General features: G+C 37.0%; 1 protein-coding gene across 2 annotated transcripts in view; it reads left to right on the top strand.

The window, feature by feature from the left end:
• Positions 1-22,638, top strand: part of atp2b3b (ATPase plasma membrane Ca2+ transporting 3b) — a gene marked incomplete at its 3' end in the record, with an annotated part of 62,646 nt that overhangs the window by 16,005 nt on the left and 24,003 nt on the right. The window contains 15 exon segments of one of the 2 annotated variants that reach the window (XM_024292832.2): positions 1,491-1,748; positions 2,154-2,279; positions 4,888-5,013; positions 7,745-7,801; positions 8,043-8,084; positions 8,168-8,332; positions 12,063-12,134; positions 12,224-12,366; positions 14,193-14,325; positions 16,118-16,227; positions 16,400-16,534; positions 19,648-19,754; positions 19,840-19,915; positions 21,954-22,112; positions 22,198-22,377. In XM_024292832.2, coding sequence (XP_024148600.1) covers positions 1,491-1,748; positions 2,154-2,279; positions 4,888-5,013; positions 7,745-7,801; positions 8,043-8,084; positions 8,168-8,332; positions 12,063-12,134; positions 12,224-12,366; positions 14,193-14,325; positions 16,118-16,227; positions 16,400-16,534; positions 19,648-19,754; positions 19,840-19,915; positions 21,954-22,112; positions 22,198-22,377 — 1,889 coding nt within the window. 2 annotated transcript variants of the gene reach the window in all.

Below are 22,638 nucleotides of genomic sequence, written 5' to 3'. Positions count from 1 at the left end.
AGCAAATGGAGCTCCATTTAAATAACAATTAGAGTTTTTCCTAGTAAATATATAAAATTGGTTTTAATATTTGCTCAAAATTTCTTGAAATACAGTGGACTTAAAAAGAAATATACACAAACATTGTTTTATAATTTTGTTTATTAGAATTTTTTTTCAATATTGCCTCCTTAAAATATTCAAAAAATCAAATATTTGACAGAAACGCACAAAAAGTGGCACACACCACTAATCCGACAAAGGAGCTTTTGGGTGATGCAAATGTCTCTCTAATAACATTACCATAGCAACCATCATGTACAAGTAGAAAAGTCAATGCAGGCAAGAAACAGAGAGGAAAACATTTGTTACAGACTGCTTTGGTCAGCACAATCTAAAAGGCTCTGAAGATTTCAAAGTAACTGCTTATCTAAATATGTTTTTCTGTGACTCCTTTTTAGAAGTCTCATAACTGTCAAAATGCAAGGCAGGTTTATATATTTGTGTATGTAGAACACAATTTGCATGTAAAAACAACTTAAAGAAAAAAAAAACAAAGCTACATTTTAATTAGTAAAAGCTAGTTTAAAATGATTCTTCATGTTGATGCTTCACCTGATTAACTCAACTGTACACAAAAAAGTTCTGTCCCAAACTGAACTTATTTGAAAACCAGTTTGTTCTATCATACTAATGTTAGGAGCATCGACAGTGTTGCAGTGGTTACTGCTGTAATCTGGCTGCTAGAGAAAACTGGAACATTTTTATTATCATTTATCCCAGATAAGAAAACTGTGTTACTGTTTTTGATTTGTTGCCTTCATGAACGCTTCCATCGAAAAGTGACTTTCCAGCCATTTGTGTGTTCTACACAAATAGATAGAAACCTCCTGCTGTTGTTTTTAGCCAAAACGGTGGCTTCAGTTGTATATTGTAGTTTATTGAAGTAGCAGTAAACCAATCAATCGTGCTATTCCACCTTTACCTGATCTTCTACACTGCAGCAGTCTGGACACACTTCAATTCTGACTCATTTAAAAAGCGTGATAGAAATCAAAGATGACTTCTAGTTTAGAGGTTAATCCAGAAGAGGTTTTATTCTTATTTGATTAAAAAAGTCACCTCACTACGTCATACTTACTCTTTTACCTTTAAGTTTTAAGGTAGAATTTCAAAAGTAAATAAACTCAGATCACAGTGATACTGATATTAAAGCAGCCTGAGCCTGGAACCTGAAAATCCATCCTATGCTTGTACAGTATTTGTTTCCCAGTGTGTCCTGGATTTACTCATGAATATTCATTGCTATACAGTCTGTGTTGGTCAATATAAGCTGGAGTACAATAGTGGCTAGAGGCATTATTACTAAAAGCATAATTGTTGATGGTAGAGAAGATAGAAAAGGAGGATAAAACAACTGATGCTGGTAAATTTAAAACTGATGAAAGTCGTGAAAAGAGGAATAAAGATGTTTTTAACAACTAAGCTAACATTTGTCCTCTTTCTGCCAGTGTGTGGGGAAAGCGCTGGTGGGGCCGAGGACGAAGGGGAGGCAGATGCCGGCTGGATTGAGGGCGCTGCCATCTTGCTATCTGTGGTGTGTGTAGTTTTGGTGACGGCGTTCAACGACTGGTCCAAAGAAAAGCAGTTTCGGGGTTTGCAGAGTCGCATCGAGCAGGAGCAGAAGTTCACTGTGGTGCGGAAAGGAAATGTCATCCAGATCCCCGTGGCTGACATGGTGGTGGGTGACATAGCTCAGGTCAAATACGGTAAGAAAACCCCTTAGAGGCTTATATACTGGGATGTATATGTATGTGTTGCCTACTAAAATGAAGCTTTGAGCCAGAGATGATAAATCAAACAATTATTACTCACACTAGAAACACATAATTTTGAAATGACCAGCAAAACAAATGTGTCCTCTGTAGAAGACATTTCTAAGCCTGAATATCCCCCAACCACTGACTACTACTGAATTAACTCATTTTGATATCTACAGAGGACATTTGTGAAGGAGTGGGGTTCTGGGTATTGTAGTTTTTGGTGTATTTAGAAAAAAATTGAGTGGACAAGTATTTTTTTTTCTCTGGTAGTCAGGAGGATATGTAGCATGACCTGTCAAGTTAATGACACAGCTGTTAAACAAACCCATTGTTCTTCTTGCTTGGGTTCAGGGGACCTTCTACCTGCTGATGGCATCTTGATCCAAGGCAATGACTTGAAAATAGATGAAAGCTCCCTGACAGGAGAATCTGACCACGTACGCAAATCAGCGGATAAGGACCCCATGCTGCTCTCAGGTGGGTTTGTCTCTTTCTCGTTGTGACTCTTTCATTATTATTTAAATTAGTTTTTCATATCTGATAGCATTAACTGAAATGACTGCATCGTTGAGCAAACATAAGTATAATGGGGATGCAAATGTGTCATTTCACATCAGTGACTAATTGTTAAAGTACTTATAATTTAAAAAAAAACAACTACTTTTTCTGTACTTAATGGTGGAATAATTACTAGTTAAAAAAAAAGTATTATTTTGATGGGTCTTTAAGTGTTACGATAGGTTTTTAGTGAGCAGATTATACTTGCAAAATACTGTGACATTACAAACTCAGATGTGAGAGGTGTTGTCGGGCTGGTCCAACTCTACCAAAGACCCACTAACACATTTTTGGGACATTTACTAAACTTTGGGATTTACGTTCTGTCTGATTGCTGATGGCTTTATTTGGACTCATAGCAATTTGTTGCTTGATGCCTGTCCAAAAATGTGTTTTGGGAGGAGCTTCCGCCAAATGTTTTTAGCCTTATTGCTACGCGGAGCAGTATCTGTGTGTATCTCACTTAAAAAACATGGAAGACAAGAATGATGTTAAGAGATCTGATTTATTTATCTTCAAAAGCTCTGCAAAAGCATCCTTAATCACGTCTCCACGTCTGGATTCATGTGATCATTCAGAGACTCTCCCGGTACGGTGAATTTCACTTCTGCTGCAGAAGCTGCGTCTGATTGAGGGCTGCTTTCTGTGGTCTCTCTTAGTTTGGTGACTTGCTGCCAGCATTAGTCTGAGGAGGGAAAAATAAAAACAAGGATAAAATTAGAGGACCTCTAATTGTCTAAATCTAATATTCAGGGCGAGAATGATCGGATCCTCCTCAATGTTGTATTTAGACTCCACCCTCTGATTGAGTCACTGAGCACGTCACGTGCACAAAGCTGAGTCTCTAACTGGTTAACGTGATGCTTCGCCCTTGCCAAAGTTAAAATTTGCATAACCGCACTACTGTCGGAACGACGCGCTGCACCCAACACGTTTAAATCGCTCCGCAGAACCTCTGATCATGTCTTGACTTAACATTGAAACTGGACACTCATGATGCGTAAATCTCATTCTGTGTGAATGCATCCTAAAATCACTCCTGGTTTCATTTCTTTATAGCTTCCTGTTGTTGCCAGAATTGTCTAAAACTCAATAACTTTGCAGTTTTTTTAAAGAAATGACAAAACTCTGGATCAAAATAAAACACCTATAAATAAAGCCTGTTGCCTTTGCCTTAAACAGGGTTTTCTTCAGGTTGTCTCATCACTTCAGGGCTGATTAAGCATGTTTATTTTTTTCTTCTTTACACAAGTCCGGATTTTGGTTTGGATTTCCTCAGAAGTTCAACCTGAGGAAGCTGCAGTGCTTTGCATCCCTTTAACTGTGTGCAGCACTTAGATCAAGGAGAAGCATTGTGGAGGCAATGCCGGCAGTTTGAAGGTCAAATAGATTCACAAGGTAGTCAAGGACTTGTTAAAATCTCTCTGCAGGCCGGTCGAATGAACAGAAAAAAAATCACTTGTTAAAACAGAAAATCACTGAAAGGAGAATGTAAGGTTTAGGAGAAGTTATTGTGCCACTGTATTTATTGCTATTACCTTTTACTGTCTTCAGATTTTTCTGTTATGGCTTTTATTTTGAAAATACATTTACTTTCTAAATAAAACAACAATTATTTTACCAACAACTAAAGCTTTAAGTCATTTAGTCTGTTTTGAGTTTGTAGCTCTTTATTTTTTTGGAAAGCTAACATACTTTTAACATTTTTCTGTATTTTTAAACTTTTCACTATTATGGTTCTCTGATTTCTTTTTAGGTGTTTTAGTATTTCAATCAAGTTTAATTTCCATCGCCTTAAACACTTTAGACTTAGTTGGCCCTTATTGCTTCACATTTTGCATCGTGAGGGTAATTATTGACTATTGAGCCTGGTATCAGAAGATTTTGCTGTAAATTTAAAATGATCTTTTTAAAATCTTTTTCTGTTGTTACACCTTCTTAACTTATTTAGCGCGTTAAAATTAGACTTTCAACAACCACCCTCTTTAAATCTTATTGTCTGTTTCTCAGCTTCTCAGAGGCTTTATGTGATTTAATAAATTCTTTACACAATTAGAGCGCTTAACCGGTGACTAATTAATCAGAAACTTTAATATATCAGGTGGAGAAACTTGGTCAAATAAATATTCTAAGAAAGATCTAAAACTTTTAGATTGGGGCGCCTGGGAGCGACAAAGTGGAGAACACCTGCACTTTGGAAATAGTGGAGAGAGCGTTGTGGAACTGGGACAAAGAATGACTAATACGCACCTCGAAGAAATAAACAACAGTCCAAAAAAAATACTGAGTTTCAAGTGTAGTTACCACAAACTTGCATAGGAGAAAGTGGCGGAGATGGAGGTTGGAGCAGTTAGGAGATGAGAAGTTCCAGGTGTTCACAGTAGAGATGTAAAAAGAAAAGAAACCAGGTCATGAAGCCCAGCTCCGGTCAAATTAAACAAATGTGGGTAACATGTTTCTCTATACATCTGACATGAAAGCATGGTGTGTTCATTTGGATCAGGTTGGTTCCTTTGTTGATTTTCAGGTACTCATGTGATGGAGGGCTCGGGCAGGATGCTAGTCACGGCTGTGGGTGTCAACTCGCAGACGGGCATCATCTTCACCCTGCTGGGGGCGGGAGAGATGGAAGAAGATGCTAAAGAGAAGAAAGGTATGTGACCTCCAGGACTGTCATATTTTCAAGCTTTAAGATACTTTTTCATAGGTCAAAGTGGGGGTGGGTTAGATCCCTAAAAATGGAAGTCTGCTAATGCCATCATTTTTATGACATGGCACTGAAGCCAAAATCTTGCCGTAAAGCACCAACAAAGTTCAAAATAAAAATAAAAAATAAAAAAAAGAAATAGTAAGAAACTGAACCACCAAGACATACAGTGTAAGCAGAATAAAGTAAAACTATCCCAAAGACTTTATGAATGATCACAAGCTTCTGCTCATGCAGGAAGATAAACTGTTACTTGTGTAACTCTTATATTACTGAGTCTCTTGTACAGAATGTGTTCAGTTTTCCAAATTCACAAGTTCAGGTTTGAACTTTGAGAGTTTAAACAAGAAAAACAAATCATGTCAGTCTGAGAAAAGTGTTTAAAGTGTGTGGTGAGGGTTTTTGCAGCGTTAAAACATCTGTCATTCTACTTAGCAGATTTCACTTATTGCTGGTTATTTTTGGAACGCAACTCTCACAATAAATGACGTTCCTCTGTAATGATATATAAAAATATTTTAGAAGTACAAAATAGCAGCTTAAGTTTGTGTCCACTCAATAAAAGCAGTTCTTGGTGATGCTGGTTGGTGTTATAACTTATTAGGCTGTGATATCTTGTAAATAGTGTATTGATGATGTGTAAGAAAATATGTAAAACTGGGATTTGTTTTCCGTTAAAGGTCTATTAAATCGGTTCTGAACAGATGTTACATGGATTGGAAAGGTTTGGGCTCTTATTCACAGTTGGTTTACATGCATGTCATATTACCTTGGTGAAGAATTCTCATACAACCAGCTATAACGATTGGTTTGAGGTAGTAGCATACTGGCACATCCGTTTAGCTTTTGTTCCAAGTGAAAACAAAGTATAAAAACATATTTAGTTATAAATTGTTTTTTATTTATAAAGTGTCTCATACAAACCAAAAACAAAAGAAAGAGGAACTCATGCTAAAACATTACCCACAAGTGCTAATCACGTTATTGTGAGAGAAAAGGGGAAAAAGCATCACAGAACACACTCTAACCCAGATCTCAAGACTGACTAAAGAAAATTGAGAGTTGGGTTGATCAGCATCACACAACAAGACAACACATCAGAGGGAAAGGTTGAAATTTCAAGCCAAAGTTTGTGGGCTTTAGCCTTATCCAGATTAAATATCTATCAATAATATCCACACCCACAAACAATAAGTGTAAGGATACACGGAAAACGACAAACACCACAATGCTAGCTAATAATACAAATATAGAATGATTATAACACAATGCTGAGATACAAATATATATACCTTCCATGTCTGATGCTACAACATTAAAAAAAAAAGCTTAAAAACATCCAGAACTGACATCATAACAAAGAAATACAAAAGCTTATATACACTTTAAGACATAAAAACTCACAAAAGGTCTGATTTCTATTTGACCTTCAATCAGTAGCAATTCTTTAACAACCTCTGCTTCATCTGTTATGAAACATCAATGATTCCCAACAAAACACAGCTCATATAGAAAACAAATACATAAAGACTAACAGAAATAACACTGAGACCGGCACTACGAAGACTTGACGGCTGTTGAGAATTTTTTTTAATTGTTGTTGTAAAAGGTTTGAGGGGATGCAAAATTAACATGTTTGTAAATAAATTAGCTAAAAAAAGATCAGTACCTTGACTACAGAGGTCAATCACCGATCCAGAGGTCATCTGCTGCTTTGTCATCCTTTTTGTGACTCATTTGTTTTAGTTTGTTCATGTTTTAGTGTATTAATAAAGTTTTCAACTTCTGTCCTGGCGGTCTCCTGAAAGAAAAAAAACCCCAAAAAACTCAGAACGGGAGACTTTTTTCTCATCTGTGGACACCGTTTCAGGTTGTTCATTTCCTGCTAAAGTCTGTTAGCCTCTTCCTCCCTGGGGGGTTTGCACTTTTCTGCATACATGTGCAGCTATAGTTAGATACTGATTTCAGATAAGGGTTTTAATGGGAAGCGTATCCGCTCAACATCGTAGATAATTCACTCCCCCGCCACTTCTTTTATTTTTATCTTTCCACTTCTCACCCCTGTCCACTTGACGTGTTGTTTACCCCTCTGTTGTGTCCTTTTTCACTTTCCTGGTTCAGCCTTTGCTCTCCTCTGTTTCTCCTTCTTAATGTGAGAGACAGATAAATGCTGCAGATTCAATCAATTAAGAGATGGGGAGGCAATGGTTGATGGGAGGGGAGAGGGGGGGTCAAGAGAGATTCAGGGAAGAGCTTTGGTTGGTCAATGCATGGAGCATTAGTCTGTGCTCAAATCTGTTTTTGAGGGCCATGCAGTTGGAGCAGAGCTGCACACAGCAGAGCCGCAAATACTTTCAGCAGAAGCACTTAAGGTTAATATCATTAGCAGCGCACTCTTCTCCTGCAGCTCCCGCTTCAGCGTGGGAATGTGCATGGCATCACCTCGGAAAGGAGAAGTAACATGTTGGATGTTCTTTGCACAAGTGCTCATTTTCTGCGGGATACTCTTGTGTTTTATGCTAGAACTGAAGTAAATTTCACATAATTTTTGCAGGCGTCTCATCACTTTGCTTGTAGATTTCCGACACATTTTTCACTCTTCATTTTTTGCTCTCTTTTTTTGTTTTTCCCTTTCCTCCCTGGACTCCCACTGCCTTCTCACACATTCCTCAAACAGATGACAGTACTCAGTTGCTCATCTCCACTGATGCCAGTAACAGCACAGTCACCAATGGTATGTGAGCGTGAACATGTCTGCCCCGCCCCTTTCCTTATTCCATGAATGGACCCCAAAGTGACACTAACCTGGATTTAACACACTTGAAAATGTACCTCAGTCTCTTGACCCGCTGCTCCTTTACCATTCTTCCCTTTGAGACTGTTTCTGTGTGGTTTCCTGTTTCCAGAGAGTGTGTGGCTTGTCCCAAAAACTACCCTGACTTCTTTGTAACTTACCTGCCTCCTTGTTCCTGCAGGAAAACAGCCCGATGGAACGGTGGAGAACAATCAGAACAAAGGTAAACTTTGTTTTAATGACTGTCAACCTCCTGAAAGTCACTCCTCTGAATGTTTTTTTTCATGTTTGTATTTTTCATATCAGCTAAGAAACAGGATGGGGGTGTTGCCATGGAGATGCAACCCCTGAAGAGCGCAGAGGGAGGGGAGGTGGAGGACAGAGAGAGAAAGAAAACCAACGTTCCAAAGAAAGAGAAGAGCGTGCTGCAGGGCAAGCTCACCAAACTGGCCGTTCAGATTGGCAAAGCAGGTACACAGTTTTCATTGCTGCTAAACCAATTAGTTTATTAGAGTTTATGAGGTTTCTGCTTATTCAATAAAAGCTGAATTCTTTTGTTAACAAACTCTTAAAAGGCGCGTGCACATTTGCTTTTTTAGAGAGGGAATAAAAGTCCCAATAAATTATCTTAATAATCAATAAAAGCTAAGACAACCCATATTTATTAAGTTAGGCCTACTATGATGAAAATTGTGTTTTTGGTGTTTTTAACATGTTCTTGTGCCGTTTTTTGAATAATGAAGGACATATGTAAAGAAAATTCAGCTTAAAATTAAATTTCTGAGTATTTCTATCTATAAATTGTTGTAAATCAGGAGCAGATAAAAAAATGCAATTTGATGGGGAACGTATTTGTGTTCTTGAAAATACGCAGGGCGAGTCACAAACTCTTTGCTCGCATTCACTTGTAGACAACCAGATCCACGTACGTCTTCGTTTTTCTTGTCTTGGCTGCTTCAGACTCTAAACTGTATGGCTGGATTATTCCAATATTGTTCGTCGTTTTTGTAATATTATGTTGGGGATGTGAGAGGTTCTAATCTAGCAGGAGAGTGTGTGAATACTGGAACACATTTACTCTATAAGAGAACTGGACTGAGCGGGTGTGATGTCACCTGTTGAAAACACCTTACTTCCATCTCCAGCAAAATGAAACCAATTCAGTCGCCATGATTGGTCAACGTTTCTATGGCAACTACTGTCACCAGTCACTTGAAGCCCACGCCCCTTCCACTGAAAATGGAGAGAATCTGTCAATCAAATGTATGAGATAGGGGCTAGTGGACACCACATACTTTTACTGAGGCATCTGATTGGTCAGTTTATAACTTGGAATAAAGACAAAACATCATGAAAAAACAAAATAGGATTAGCGAGAGTATCTTTAAAAGGAATACCACAGTAAGAATGGTTATTCTGACACATAGAATGACTGAGGAATAGCTGTTTATGTCCATATCGGGATTTTGGCTTCTTGGAGCCAGCAGGTACTTCCCATTTGAAATGTGAGGGGTCCAGTTCTTTTATACAGTCAATGCTGCAATGTGTAGGGGAAGAAAGGAGTGGAGTTGCTCTGCGCCAACAGTCCCAGCCAAAAGTCAGAGGTGAATTTCTCATTAACTTCTGCCGCTCTGCAGAAACTATGCCCTATAATCCAACAAAGGGGTTTTTGTTTTTGTATAAAGTTAAAAGACCTCCTTGAACTCTTTGAATATAGATCAAAAGATAATTGTCTTTTTTAGATCTTAAACCTGTCCTTGTGTCCATTTGTAAATGTGAAGGTTGTTTTGAATAGCACGGGGTCTCCTTTGCTTAAACAGAATAGACTGTGGTAAACCAGATCCTGTTTGTAATCTGGATCATCTTAAACCCAGACCTGTTTCCTGTCAGGAATCTTGTTCTGTTGATCAAATAGATCACTCAATAGAATCTAACAAACAAATGAGAAGAGCAAATGAGAAAAACAAAGACATGTTTCAGTCTGGATGAGCTATAAAGACATTTCTGCAGCTTTGAGAACCACAGTGAGAGCCACTGGCTTCACATGGAGAAGACTTGGAACAGTTGAGAACCTTCTTGGTAGTGACCGATTTATCTAATTACTCTGAGATGATAACAAGGACTAATTTAGGAGGAAGCAAAACCAAAGAGAAAAAAAATACCTGAATTTATTTCCAGAAATAAAAATAAAAACATCTCGTATGTTTTTGTTGTCATGTAGAAGCTAAATTTGGGTAAGTTTGTAGCAGAAGTGGTTTGATGCAGGTTTGCATCGATGGGTGTCAAGGAGTTCACAAAATATGTGGGAAGAAGACAGAATATCCAACAGAAAACATGAAAGAAAACAGAAGTTGAGTTGTTGAGTCTTTAACAAGACTACATTGAACTAAGAACCATAAATACCTCCGACTGATACTTCTGCCCACAGCACTAAGTAGTTTGATAAGTATTATTCAGTCACAGATTCTGCAAGTTGTCCTATTTATAGAGATGAGAGGTATGTACTGTTCATCATAAATACACTTCAACTGTGAGAGACAGAAGGTTAAAAAAAGGCTCCAGGAAATCACTTTGCATGATTTTTAAATAAAGAATTTGTGATTACCACATACTTCTGGCCAACAGGATGACAAATGAAACAAATAAGATCCAGAGACACAATTGTTCTAAGATGTGGGGACCCAAAGTTTCATAAAGAAACTCCCAATCCCACTTAAAAATAACAAAGATCCACAACCCTTTTCCTGCATCATTTTTTAGTTACTTTTTTAAATACCAAAATAACCTTGTTTAATTTTAGTCTGTTGTATGTAGTAAACACTTTCAGAGATAGGCACTCAGTCAATCCTAATATTCACCCTCATTATTATAATCTTGATTGCATACTGTGGTATCTGTGTAGTTTACAATAAGCAAAGCCCTAACAAAAACCAATGAAGCTGAGGAAGAAGAAGAGAAGTTCAGGACTTCCTCGACTCAGTTCTGGTCAAAGTTCATGATTCTACCTTCAGAAAAAGACTTTTGAACAAACATGGATCCCCTGGAGAGATCACACACTTGAGAACAAAAAGAGTTAACACAATAACTTCACAATTACTAAATATTCCATGGATTGATAAGAAAAAAGTGGAACACCTTGAAATAGAGGATTTTCATGTTAAATTTGGAGTTTTCAGAAAGAAAAGTGCATTAGTCAAACATGGTGGTGGTAGAATGGGACTGCTGTGCAACTTCAAGATCTAGAGAACTTGAACTTCAGAGTTTTTCAGCAAATCAGAGGTCTAAATTACCACAATCTTTGCACTGTGTCTAAAGTCAAGGAATTCTGCCAAAAGTGAATAAATGAATCAATCAATCAATCATTCAATCAATAGCCTTTATTGGAGTTGCAACATTACAAGTACAGATACAACAAGATTATTCTCTTTCCTGATGGGGAGAAAGAAAAAGAGCAATCTCAATATACCTGTACTTGAACTGCTGCAATGACACTGAAGGCTATTCATTCATTCATAAAGCGTAGAACGTTTCCCCACAGGCATCAGAAACATTCACTAATATGTGTCACAGCTAAAATTCTAAATGTACCTTTTAAATCTGAGGGTAAAACAAGCTGGTATTTACTTGAAGGGGAATATTGTTAAACTCAGACTGCAGAATAACAAATCCTTCCTTCCTCATTCAAGTTTTTTTCATTTATGTGTAAAAATATGAAGCTGATATTTGTTTTTTTTGGTGTTTTTTTTTTACACTTTTGCTTGCGGGACATCTTGTTATAAAAATGTGAATGTGTAAAAATTCAGTTTTTTCAGAGATTTTAAGCTCTTGTCATAATTACAACACCAACCCAGCAACTTTATCAAAGTTCTAGCTGAGCGTTTGACTATGGTTTTGTCATTAAGAACAACAAATAAGACATTAAACAAACTAAAAAACATGTTTGTCTACATTTAAGTTTCTGAAAACTGTTGCATTTTGATGCAGTTTATTTGAAAGTGCCAGTTCACAACCGTGGTTGTCTCGTAAGCCCAACACAAAAGCATGGATTTAATTTGTTATTAAATTTTCTGTTAGTTTGTGTCTAATTATGATCACACATTCTTGTTTTTAAAGTCTGCCTCGGCATCATCCAATCAACTATAGTATGTAATTCAACAACCTTGATCTTGAAACAGTAATAATATGTTTAATCTCTCCACAGGTTTGGTCATGTCCGCCATTACTGTCATCATCCTCGTGCTGTATTTTGTCATCAACACGTTTGTTGTTAAAGGTTTGTATGGAGGAAATAATTATTAATTAGTAATGATATATTTAAACAATGATTATTTGCATTTAACAGGCTGTGTGTTTTGTCCCCAGGTCGTTCATGGTTGGCCGAGTGCACCCCAATATACGTCCAATATTTCGTGAAGTTTTTCATCATCGGAGTCACTGTGCTGGTGGTGGCTGTCCCAGAGGGCTTACCTCTCGCTGTCACCATCTCTTTGGCTTACTCAGTCAAGGTAATTCCACTCATTTGTTTCAATAAGTATTCAGCCAGCGGGTGTAGAGCTCCAACTTCCTAACAGAACTCCCTCTATGCTGAACGTGCAAGAGAACTAAAATATGAAATCATGACAGAAAAAGTTTGTGCTTGTAAAAAAAAAAAAAAAAAAACTTCCAATTTCCTGTAATGCAAAAGAAACTATTCTTACCAAGAGGGGAATCACGTTTGTCCCCACTAGAAATAATCTTATATCTGTCACATACAAACAGATCTGCTAAGATTCTTTCACCCTCGGTCGTGTTGAAGTTGTTGTATGCATTAGATTCGTGTCCTCTGGGAGTCACAGCCGTGTGTGACAACTGCTCAGTGGTTTAACCACCTATCCAGCCTTTAATCCTGAGTGTCAAGCAGGGAGACATCCGATCCCATTCTTAGTTTTGTTGGTATGACCCAGCTGTGGAAGTGCACCCATGATCCTCCTGGCTCTCTGTCCCAGAGTGGACTCTACCACAGGGCCGATGAATCAGGACGACCACTCTGGGGTGAAAAGTTATTGAAGTAGCTGATAAAATACTCTCTTACATTTGGTTTTATTCTTCAAAATCACATTTCAGAGCAGAAAAAATATCACTGAGTGTGCATTGTATAATACATGGGATGGGTTTCCTTTTTTGAATTTTTACTCTGCTCTTTATTATCACTGCAGTAATGTAATTTCTGCAGGCATTCTATAATTTGATTCAAATACTAACCATGAGAAATCAAAAATTGTTTTGCCAAACGCCACACCCTTTGCACAGTGGCACCACTTTCAAGGACCTTGACCTCAATATTGCCCAAATTGGAGCTTCTAATTTTCCACTTTATGAATCTATTCATGCTGCTAGATATGAATGTGGAACAGTGTGTAATGTGGACAGGTTGTCCTAGCGGATAAGGTGGACTTTCTCCTAATGGACTTTAATGTTTTATAACATTTTAGGGAAAAAAAGATGGAGGTGATTGATCTTTCTGAAAACAAAAGTGGCATAAAATATTAAAATAAATAAAAATAAGAAATAAAAAACACATTTTTAAGTTTAAACTTTGAGAGACAGAAAGAGCAAGATATTCTAAACTGAGAGTTTGGAAAATTCTACTGCTTTGGTTGTTTGAGAAAACAATAAAATGTCAAAGAAACATTTTGGGTTGTCACAGCATGATTCTAAAAAGGTATATTTTTGTTTCATCTTTTACTTTTTTAGAAACATTTGATAAATGTATTTTTTGGGAATGCATTTATTTGAACAGAATTAAAAAAATTGGCGTAATCAGAAAATGTAAACCACGTACATTTTCTTTGCTTTACCATCCTTTATAATAGAAATAATTAAGATCAGAATGATATTTTTTTTTTGCTTTAAACTAAATGTCAGAAGAATTCATGTCAGGGGTGCTGCGTTAAATTGCATCAGATTGTAAAAGTCTGTCTTTCAAAGTGTATATTTAGGGTGTGTTACAATCCATGTTGGAAAAAACAGAGTGGCAAAACTAAAAGTTAAGCAAACTTAAAAACTTTTTTTTGTAAAAACATAGCAAAATATTAAGGCCAGAATTCAATTATAATTTTATAATCAGTAGACCTACAAAATGATCGCCTCCATTGTCGCATCAGTCAATTCCACTTAAGGAAGGACAGGACAGTTCATACATTCTCAGCAGGAAATTAATTGGCTGGAACCACATTCACATTACCGGCAAACGCAACAAAACAAGCATGCCAAAAGGTTAAAAGGGAAGAAGAAATCTGTTTAGTATCAGCGTTCTCACATTCTCTGCTCTTCTTTCATATCTCATAATTAGAAAATGATGAAGGACAACAACCTTGTGCGGCATCTGGATGCATGCGAGACAATGGGCAATGCCACGGCCATCTGCTCCGACAAGACCGGAACCCTCACCACCAACCGGATGACTGTGGTCCAGGCTTACATCGGTATGCAAAAATACTCATTCAGTTCTTCCACGAGCTGAACTGAGCTCTGGAAGCTAGAATAGATCTTTGTAGAGCTGCTGCCCTTTCTGTAAAATATGTGTAAGTCTAAAGTTTAATTTATCATGATGAACTGTTATCTGGTTTTGAGTTTATAATGGAGCCCCCTCTCTCAGCTGTGTGTGTGCCAGGTCATGGGTTAGGGGAGTAACCTTTTCATCAAAGACCCACTCCAGTGAAGATTGTATTTTTGGTGTTTTTAACATGTTCTTGTGGCATTTTTCTGATGATGGCGGACATAAGCTTGAATTGCATTTCTGAGTATTTCTTTATTCAAATTGTTGTGAATCAGAAGAAAAAAATGCAGAATGAAAAGCATTGTAGCTGTGATGCAGAAGCTACAATCAGCAGACCACAAGCTCCCAACTCTTCTCCATCCTTATGCATCCGCTTGTAGACGACTAGATCCATGAACGTCTTTGTTTTCCTTGTCTGAGCTGGAATCTGGCTCGGATGATGTTGATATTTTATGTGAACCTCCTGCAGGCTCTGTACAGATTTTGCCCTCACAGCCCATATCACCTGTAAGGCTAAAGTCTGCCTCCAGACTCTGGAACGCTCCCTCTGCTCACATCCACAACATAGATCCACATCACTTTTTGAATTTTTAAACCATCAGTTTTGAACCAGACTGACACCAGTCTTAATTGTCCCCTGTTTAAAGTCCCATTCCAATCATCTTTTGGTCTATTTTCAACACATTTCCCAGTGGTCTTTCAATTTTAATTATACAGTCATTAGCAAAAATAAGAAAAGTTGTGTCGTTTTCTTGGGCATAGATCCCTTAGAGCGGCAGGAGTTCATCAAAAATTCACGTCTGAGTTGTGGGCTGGACTCCTGGTGCAGAGTAAGCCCGCCTCATTTCCCATAATCCCTTTGTTTACACCCTTCCACTAACGTATAGCTGTAACAACAAGCACTGCGACAAGTATGTTGAGCAATATTGGAGCTATCCAACTGTAGAGTTTGAGCCACATACCAGCTCAGACGAGGAAAACAAAGACGCTCATGGATCGTCGTCTACAAGTGGATGGATCGGATAGGGAGCGGACCAAGGAGCTTGTTATTTTCCACAAATGGAATACGAAATAATAATAATACATTTTATTTGTTGGGCACTTTTCAAGGGACTCAAGGTCGTCTTACAAAAAGATAAACAAAGACAGATTATGCATTAGTATAAAGGTATAAAAGTTTAAAATACATTTTTTAATCTTAACTTTCACAAACCTCAAGAACATGTTAATAAACCCTCGTGTTCTCTTATCGGGTCCAGATGACCCCACCCTTATATTGATGTGTGACCCCTCCTTTGACAAAGGTGGACAGGATTTTAGGTCTGCCACAGACACCAGTGAAGATGAAAAATCCTTACAAAAATAAGATGGGATCCAGATGACCCCAGTTTAAATGTAAAAATGTCTAGGGTAACACAAACAGGATTTTCATTGGAATGGCTCTTTAAATTAACTTATTCCGCTTTCTGTGGGTTTAATCAACAATAACATTTTTTGTTTTATTTTCTTTTTACTCTGTTGTTTTTTTTCTTCAGTGCTTTTGGTTTTCTTGAAACCCAATATAAATATATATTAAAATAAATAACAGCTGTTGGTGTAATTATGAGATTTTTGAAGACATTCTTCTTTAGTAATAAGTTGTTAACAGGGAATAAAAATAAGTCATGTACTGTATGTCATGACTATATTCTTGATAGCAGTGATTTTTTTTTTTCAAGGTGACGTCCACCATCGCGTGATTCCAGACCCCGGACTGGTCAACCCTCGAACGCTTGATCTGTTGGTGCACGCCATCGCCATCAACAGCGCCTACACCTCCAAGATCTTAGTGAGTTCTTTACACACTATAAAATTATGACCTGGATTTATTGATATTTTGCTTAAAGCTTAGAAATATCTGTGAAAATTCTGTCTTTATTATCCTTTCTGTTTAATTTTCTTCATTTGCCTCCTTCATCCCTGTCTGTCTTCCTCCCTGATCCACTAATTACTCTCAACAGCCACCTGATGTGGAGGGGGGTCTGGCTAAGCAGGTGGGCAACAAAACAGAGTGTGGCCTGCTGGGATTTGTATTAGACCTTCAGCATGATTACGCCCCTGTCAGAGAGCAGATCCCTGAGGAGAAGCTGTACAAGGTAGGGAACCAGACATCACAGTCTCGTTCATCCGTTCCTCTTTTGTGTTTGAATATTGCTAAAGAGGAAAGTCAAACAGCTGAGTTCATTTAAACTCATCTGAAGGTTAGTGAAATCAGAACGCCAACACTTTGATATTAAAATATCCAAAACACTTTATTACACAGTTAAATTATTAATCACAAAAACATGTTTGTAATGACAATCCTTTTCATCAAAAAATGCGTAAATTGCTTTACACTAACAGGTTATTATGTTAAATTATTTGATTAAAGATAATCTCAGGTCTTTTTCAGACCTTTGGTGAAATTCTTTAGCTTCTCTTTGAACTTTTTGCATAGAATTTATCATTCCAAATGTACTATAGCAATAAAAGTGTAATTGAATGTGGAAATATTTGAATCCTTTTTAACTGTTTTACTCGATCTTCAGGTCGCTTGATATTCAGAATATTTTTATACCTTTTTTGGCTTTTAGTATGTCATTAAACTTTTTTTTCCACATTTGTTTAGTTGTTTCCTAATTTCTAGAGTTAATTTTTTTTTAAAGCATGAAATTGCTTTTTTAAATTATTATTATTAATGTAACAATTAAAACAGTTGCTTTGCTCTACTTTAACTTTGATCAAGCTGACTTAAACATTTTTAATCTAATTTCTAATTTTTTTCAATTAATTTAGCATTTCAGCATTATAATAAACAATAAAAACACACATTTTTTTCTCTGCTTTTTTAGCTACTTTGTTCTTATTTACTAAATTACAGTTTAGCTTGTAATACAGTTTGTAATAAACCTTAAAACTAATCTTTTCCAACTTTCTTTTTCCTCAAACTTAAATGCATGTTGTCCTTTAAAATTGTATATTTTTACTACTGTAGTGTTATTGAACTCTGCCATAGTTTTTATGGCAACTTTGAGTTTCAAGAAAGGCACCAATCTAAGTTTCTTACAGTTTCTTGTGTCAATTTAGCATGACTTTCTTGTGTTACTTTGTCTTTTTCCAGCATTGTTTAGTTTATTTCCTGTTGTGTTAATTTTTTTCCCTAAACCAAAGAATTTGTGTGGCATTTTTAGTTTTTAACTTAATTTCTTCTTTTCAGTATTATTAATTTTCTTTAAACTTGGATCCACATCTTCCATATAATTCAGGAGTAAAATATTTTTCCTTTTATTTAAGCGTTTATTATTGATTTGTGTTTTGTTTCTCTTAATTTGTCTTGAAATGTTTCAGCTAATTTATCTTTAGGTATTTAGGATTTTTATTATTGTTCTGTTTTTTGGCTTTTTTCTCAGTTCGGCCCTTCAGTTTGATGCCTTCTTTTACTTAATAAAAAGTTTTGCTCACAGTTAAAGCTGCTCATCCAAGGAAGAAGAAACTGTTAGTCATTAATTTTTAATAGTGGTTTTGGTGAAATCCTCTTGTTGATCAGGCTGAGATCTAGTTTTTGAAAAGGCCTTTTTGACACCTTATGGTATTTTTTTCTGCTGATTTGCTCCTGTTCTTGGGATCGCTGTCATGACCCAGTTTTGGCCGAGCTTTAGCTGTCAGACAGATGGCCTAAAATATGAGTTTAGATTACTCTGGCATGCAGAGGAGGTTGGGCTGGACTCAATTTTTTGGAAGGTTTTGTTGCTGCAAAACACGTCCAAACGGTCACTGTTCCCATATGATGTCATTTGTTTTCACCAGATTGTAGTGTTGTCTTTTACAGCCAGACATGTCGGCTTTGACCCTGTCTGTCTAAAGGTGGTGCTGTAGTTTCTGCACATGCATCCTTACAAAATAAGTTGGACTGCCAAACAATTTTTAGGTAGGAAAAATGATTAGTTAAAGATCCATTCCAATTAAACTAGTGTTTTTTGGTGTTTTTAGCATGATCTTGTGGTATTTTTTTGATAATTTAAGATTAAAACTGCATTGTTTAATTTTTAAGTTTTTTTATTCAAATTATAGATGATCAAGTGCAAATATAAAGACATTTTGAAAAAGCTCAGGCTTGTGAAGCAGCAACTCCCATGGGCGGGCCAAAATCTCCTTGCTCCGCCCCAATTTTGATGCATTCACTTGCAGACAAATAAATCCATTAACGTCTTCATTTTTCTCGTCTGAGCTGGAATCTGCCTCAAAACTGTACAGCTGCACAGCTCAGATAGTGCTGGGGGCTTTGAGTGGCGTTAAGCTAGCAGGAGAGAGTTTAAAAAAAGGAATGCTGGGAAATCAACGTAGGGTTACCTTGCACTTACAAATTAGAGTCAAATTTTTAAAGAACACTTTCCGCTCTGCAGAAACTATGTCTTAAAACACGACACAGGCATTTTGATTTTGGCTAAAAAAAGACCACAGGGATTCGTTTTAAAATAAATACAAATATGGTGTGATGTGGAGTGGTACTTTAAACTGTTTCGTGCTAACTTTGCAACTTTTATGAAATGAGATATATTTCTATCAAAGTTACAAACCTAGTAACCTCAAATGTGCATGAAGGGATGCTGTTCTACCAGGAGATCATGCAGATATGTCATAGTTCTGAATTGAAGCATTATTTATGTTTTTGGCCCATAATAACCTTCTACTTCATTTATTGTGTTATTTTTTTTTTTTTATTGAATAAAATGGACTAGAATAGAGTAAAATGGAATAGAATAGAATAGAATAGAATAGAATAGAATAGAGCATCTTTAATGTCACTGTAAACATTTGCAGATGGATTAAAGCCGTCACTGTGCACACATTTAAGTTATAAAAAAATATATTATATATACGGTACAATAATAAATAGGTGAATACAAAAGTAAAAGCCCTAAATAAAGAAAGATGTTGAAGTTTAATAAATAAATACATAAATCAACAACTCTATGCATATGTCATATATACATGCACATTAACATAGTACATGCACAATATGAGCATGTCAGAATGTAATAAGGACACTCTGGATTTTAATGGTTGTTACCCTCAGAAAGAAGCTATTTTTGAATCTGTTTATGAAGATTTCACGAGCCTAACACTGGACCATCATAAAATACTGATACAAGTTTATATGGTTCTCTTGTTCTGGTCTCCTTCGGGAACTTCATCTCCTATTCTGTATGTTCCTCTTTTTCTCTCTCAGGTTTATACTTTCAACTCTGTGCGTAAATCCATGAGTACGGTGATCAGACTGCCAGATGGTACATTCCGTCTCTACAGCAAAGGAGCTTCTGAGATTATGCTTAAAAAGTGAGCATTGAAGAGGGTGATCCTTAAAGTTTGATTAATGATCTGGGTTCGACATCTCAGTTGATGCCGTTTGTTTCTTTCCCAGGTGTTCCTACATTCTTGACGCCAACGGAGAACCACGCAGTTTCCGCCCACGTGACAGAGATGAGATGGTCAAGCAGGTAGGGCTGGACATCATCTTTCATTTTTTGCTCTGGATAGGAAAATTCATGTTTTTCTAATTACATTTTTTTAGATAAAGGCTTTATGTACGTTTTTTTTTTCCCCCTCATGTGTGGTAATGCCGTGGGAAGTTTTGAGTCCACTCAAAAGTCACAATGAACTTTGAACAGTTAGGGGTTCTTCATCAGGCATCAGTGAAACCTATTGATGTTTAACTTAAACATATATAGAGGAAAAGAATTGGAGGTTCATTCTGTTTATTTGAGCTTCTCTTTTCAGTACTTCATTAATTTAAAATGATCACATTAGAAACTGTTTTGGAAATATAAAGCATCACTTTTGACTGTATGTGAGAACTGGACTGAGTGAATGTGATGTCACCCAGAGTAAATGTACTTCAGGTTCCAACCAAATAAAGTCAATTGAGCCACGTCTTTTTATTACACGGACAGTCACAATGTTGAGCCAGACGTGGTCAGTAAGCAGTAATTGGTCTGAGTCGGTGTTTCTATGGCAACCACTCGCACCAATCAGGAGGAGTGTGCGTGTTGGAAGTCCACACCCCTACCACTTAAAAGCTGACTTCCGGTACACAAACTTTGTCAAATGTTTTGAACGTTCGACGAGGGGGCCAGCAGGCACCACCTACTATTGTAAGGCATCTGATTGGTCAGTTTGTAAGTTAAATAACTTGCACCGAAGAAAAATATGACAAAGAAAAGTAGGATTATCAAGAAAACAGCATTATCAGAATTAAAGGTGTCGGAGAAAAAAATGGTTGTTCAGACAAATAGAATGACTGAGTAATAGCTGTTTATTTCTCAATAGAAATATATGGGATTTTGGCTTCTTGGAACCAGCAGGTACTTCCTGTTTGGAACACCTGGGGGAGGGCTCACTCAGTCCAGTTCTCATATACAGTTAATGAGCCTAACCCATAAGAACCTATAGTTACATTTGAGTTGCAAAAAAATATCTGAAATGTTTTCTGTGGTCAGCTTGGTTTGTTGTATTTTCCACATAATTGTATTTTTTAGGAAGCATCGAAGGGAAAACAAAATATATATTGAATATGTAAGAGTTTGTATCAACCCATTACCTTTAAAAAAAATATTTTGGGATTTTTGGAAATAAAAAAATTCCAAATCCATTAATTTGAATTGTTTGTAATTTATTTAAGAAGCACATTAATATAGAGTTCTTGCATCTATTATTCTTGAAGATCTCATTGCATGAACCAGTTGTTTTTGTACCTTTGTGGTGGATTTAGCATCCTTTGAAATATGTAAAGTGATTTGAGCAAGTTTCCTTTTTAAAAATGTACAGTTCGTTTAATCTTGTAACATAATGCTCCAAATGAAGTCATTCGCCTTGTTGTGACTTAAGCATGGGTCTCTGAGCTCTGCTGATCGCTTTAGTTCTGCAAAGCGCACTTCCTTTTGCAATGACATTAAAATAGCTGTTGTTTTTTCAAATTAGTTTTCATGAAGCTGCTTCTGTCTCTGTTTACACAGCTGTACTCACCAAATTCAAAGTTCATAAACTCACCAAACCCAAGTAGCATAAATAAAATCAGAATGCCTGTGAGATTCTGTGGTATCAGCTTTGACAGACTCAGTTAGAAATAAACACTTTTTCTTAATCAACGTCCATATTTCTGCTATATAAAGCATAAAAACACCTGTATTTGTATTTTTTTGGTAGATAAAAGCTAGATATTCTTTAATTTGCTGACAGGCTTGCTGACCTAAATTTGGTTGGTGATGAACACAGCTTGTGCCGTAAGAAAAATAACCGCTCTGTCCACAACTCAATTCCAGCTCAGTAGTTCGGTTTGTGTTGTGGCAGCTTTATGTCACCTCCTCTTCTGTCATGGTGTCTTCCCTCTGCTGGATGTAGGAGAGCCGAGGACTTTCCACGATTGCTGCGTCTCATATCATTAATCACAAAATCACTTTGATCTGCCTTTGTGCTTTGAGTATTGAATCACTTTGTGGATCGTTCTGTCACTGGTGCTGTGTAACTGCTGTTGATTAGGTCATTGAGCCAATGGCATGCGAGGGGCTGAGGACCATCTGCATTGCATATCGTGATCTGTCACCTAACCCGGAGCCAGATTGGGAAAACGAGGCAGAAATAGTGACGGAGTTGACGTGCATCAGTGTGGTTGGGATAGAGGACCCTGTGCGACCTGAGGTACGGCACTGACAACTCCGAGCCTTTGCAGGCCTTGGTTACCTTCAGTCAGAGTTTTAGCTAAATGTGTTGTTGTTCCTAAAAGGTACCCGAGGCCATCCGAAAGTGTCAACGCGCCGGCATCACGGTCCGGATGGTGACTGGTGACAACATCAATACAGCCAGGGCTATTGCTGCCAAGTGTGGCATCATACATCCTGGAGACGACTTCATCTGTCTCGAGGGGAAAGAATTCAACAGACGAATCAGAAATGAGAAAGGAGAGGTACGTTGGAATTAGCTGTAAAGGGATAAAAACAAGCAAAAAGGCAGCTGCTTCCGATGCCTGTATGTGGTTTATAAAGTGGTTGTCATGGTTTTGGTCTGCCTTCTACACATCGACATATAGAGATTTTAACACTGGAGAACCCAATAACAATTTTTTAAAGTATTTTGAAGGGAATCTGAATAATTAAGTACTAATTAGCAGCTATAGAAATGAATAAATTGAAGAAAAAAATAATATGTATAAAGATAAATTTGAAAA

This window comes from Oryzias melastigma, linkage group LG7, assembly GCF_002922805.2.
Source record: "Oryzias melastigma strain HK-1 linkage group LG7, ASM292280v2, whole genome shotgun sequence".
In the NCBI taxonomy this organism is placed as follows: Eukaryota; Metazoa; Chordata; class Actinopteri; order Beloniformes; family Adrianichthyidae; genus Oryzias; species Oryzias melastigma.
This window is presented reverse-complemented; position numbering and strand designations above follow the sequence as displayed.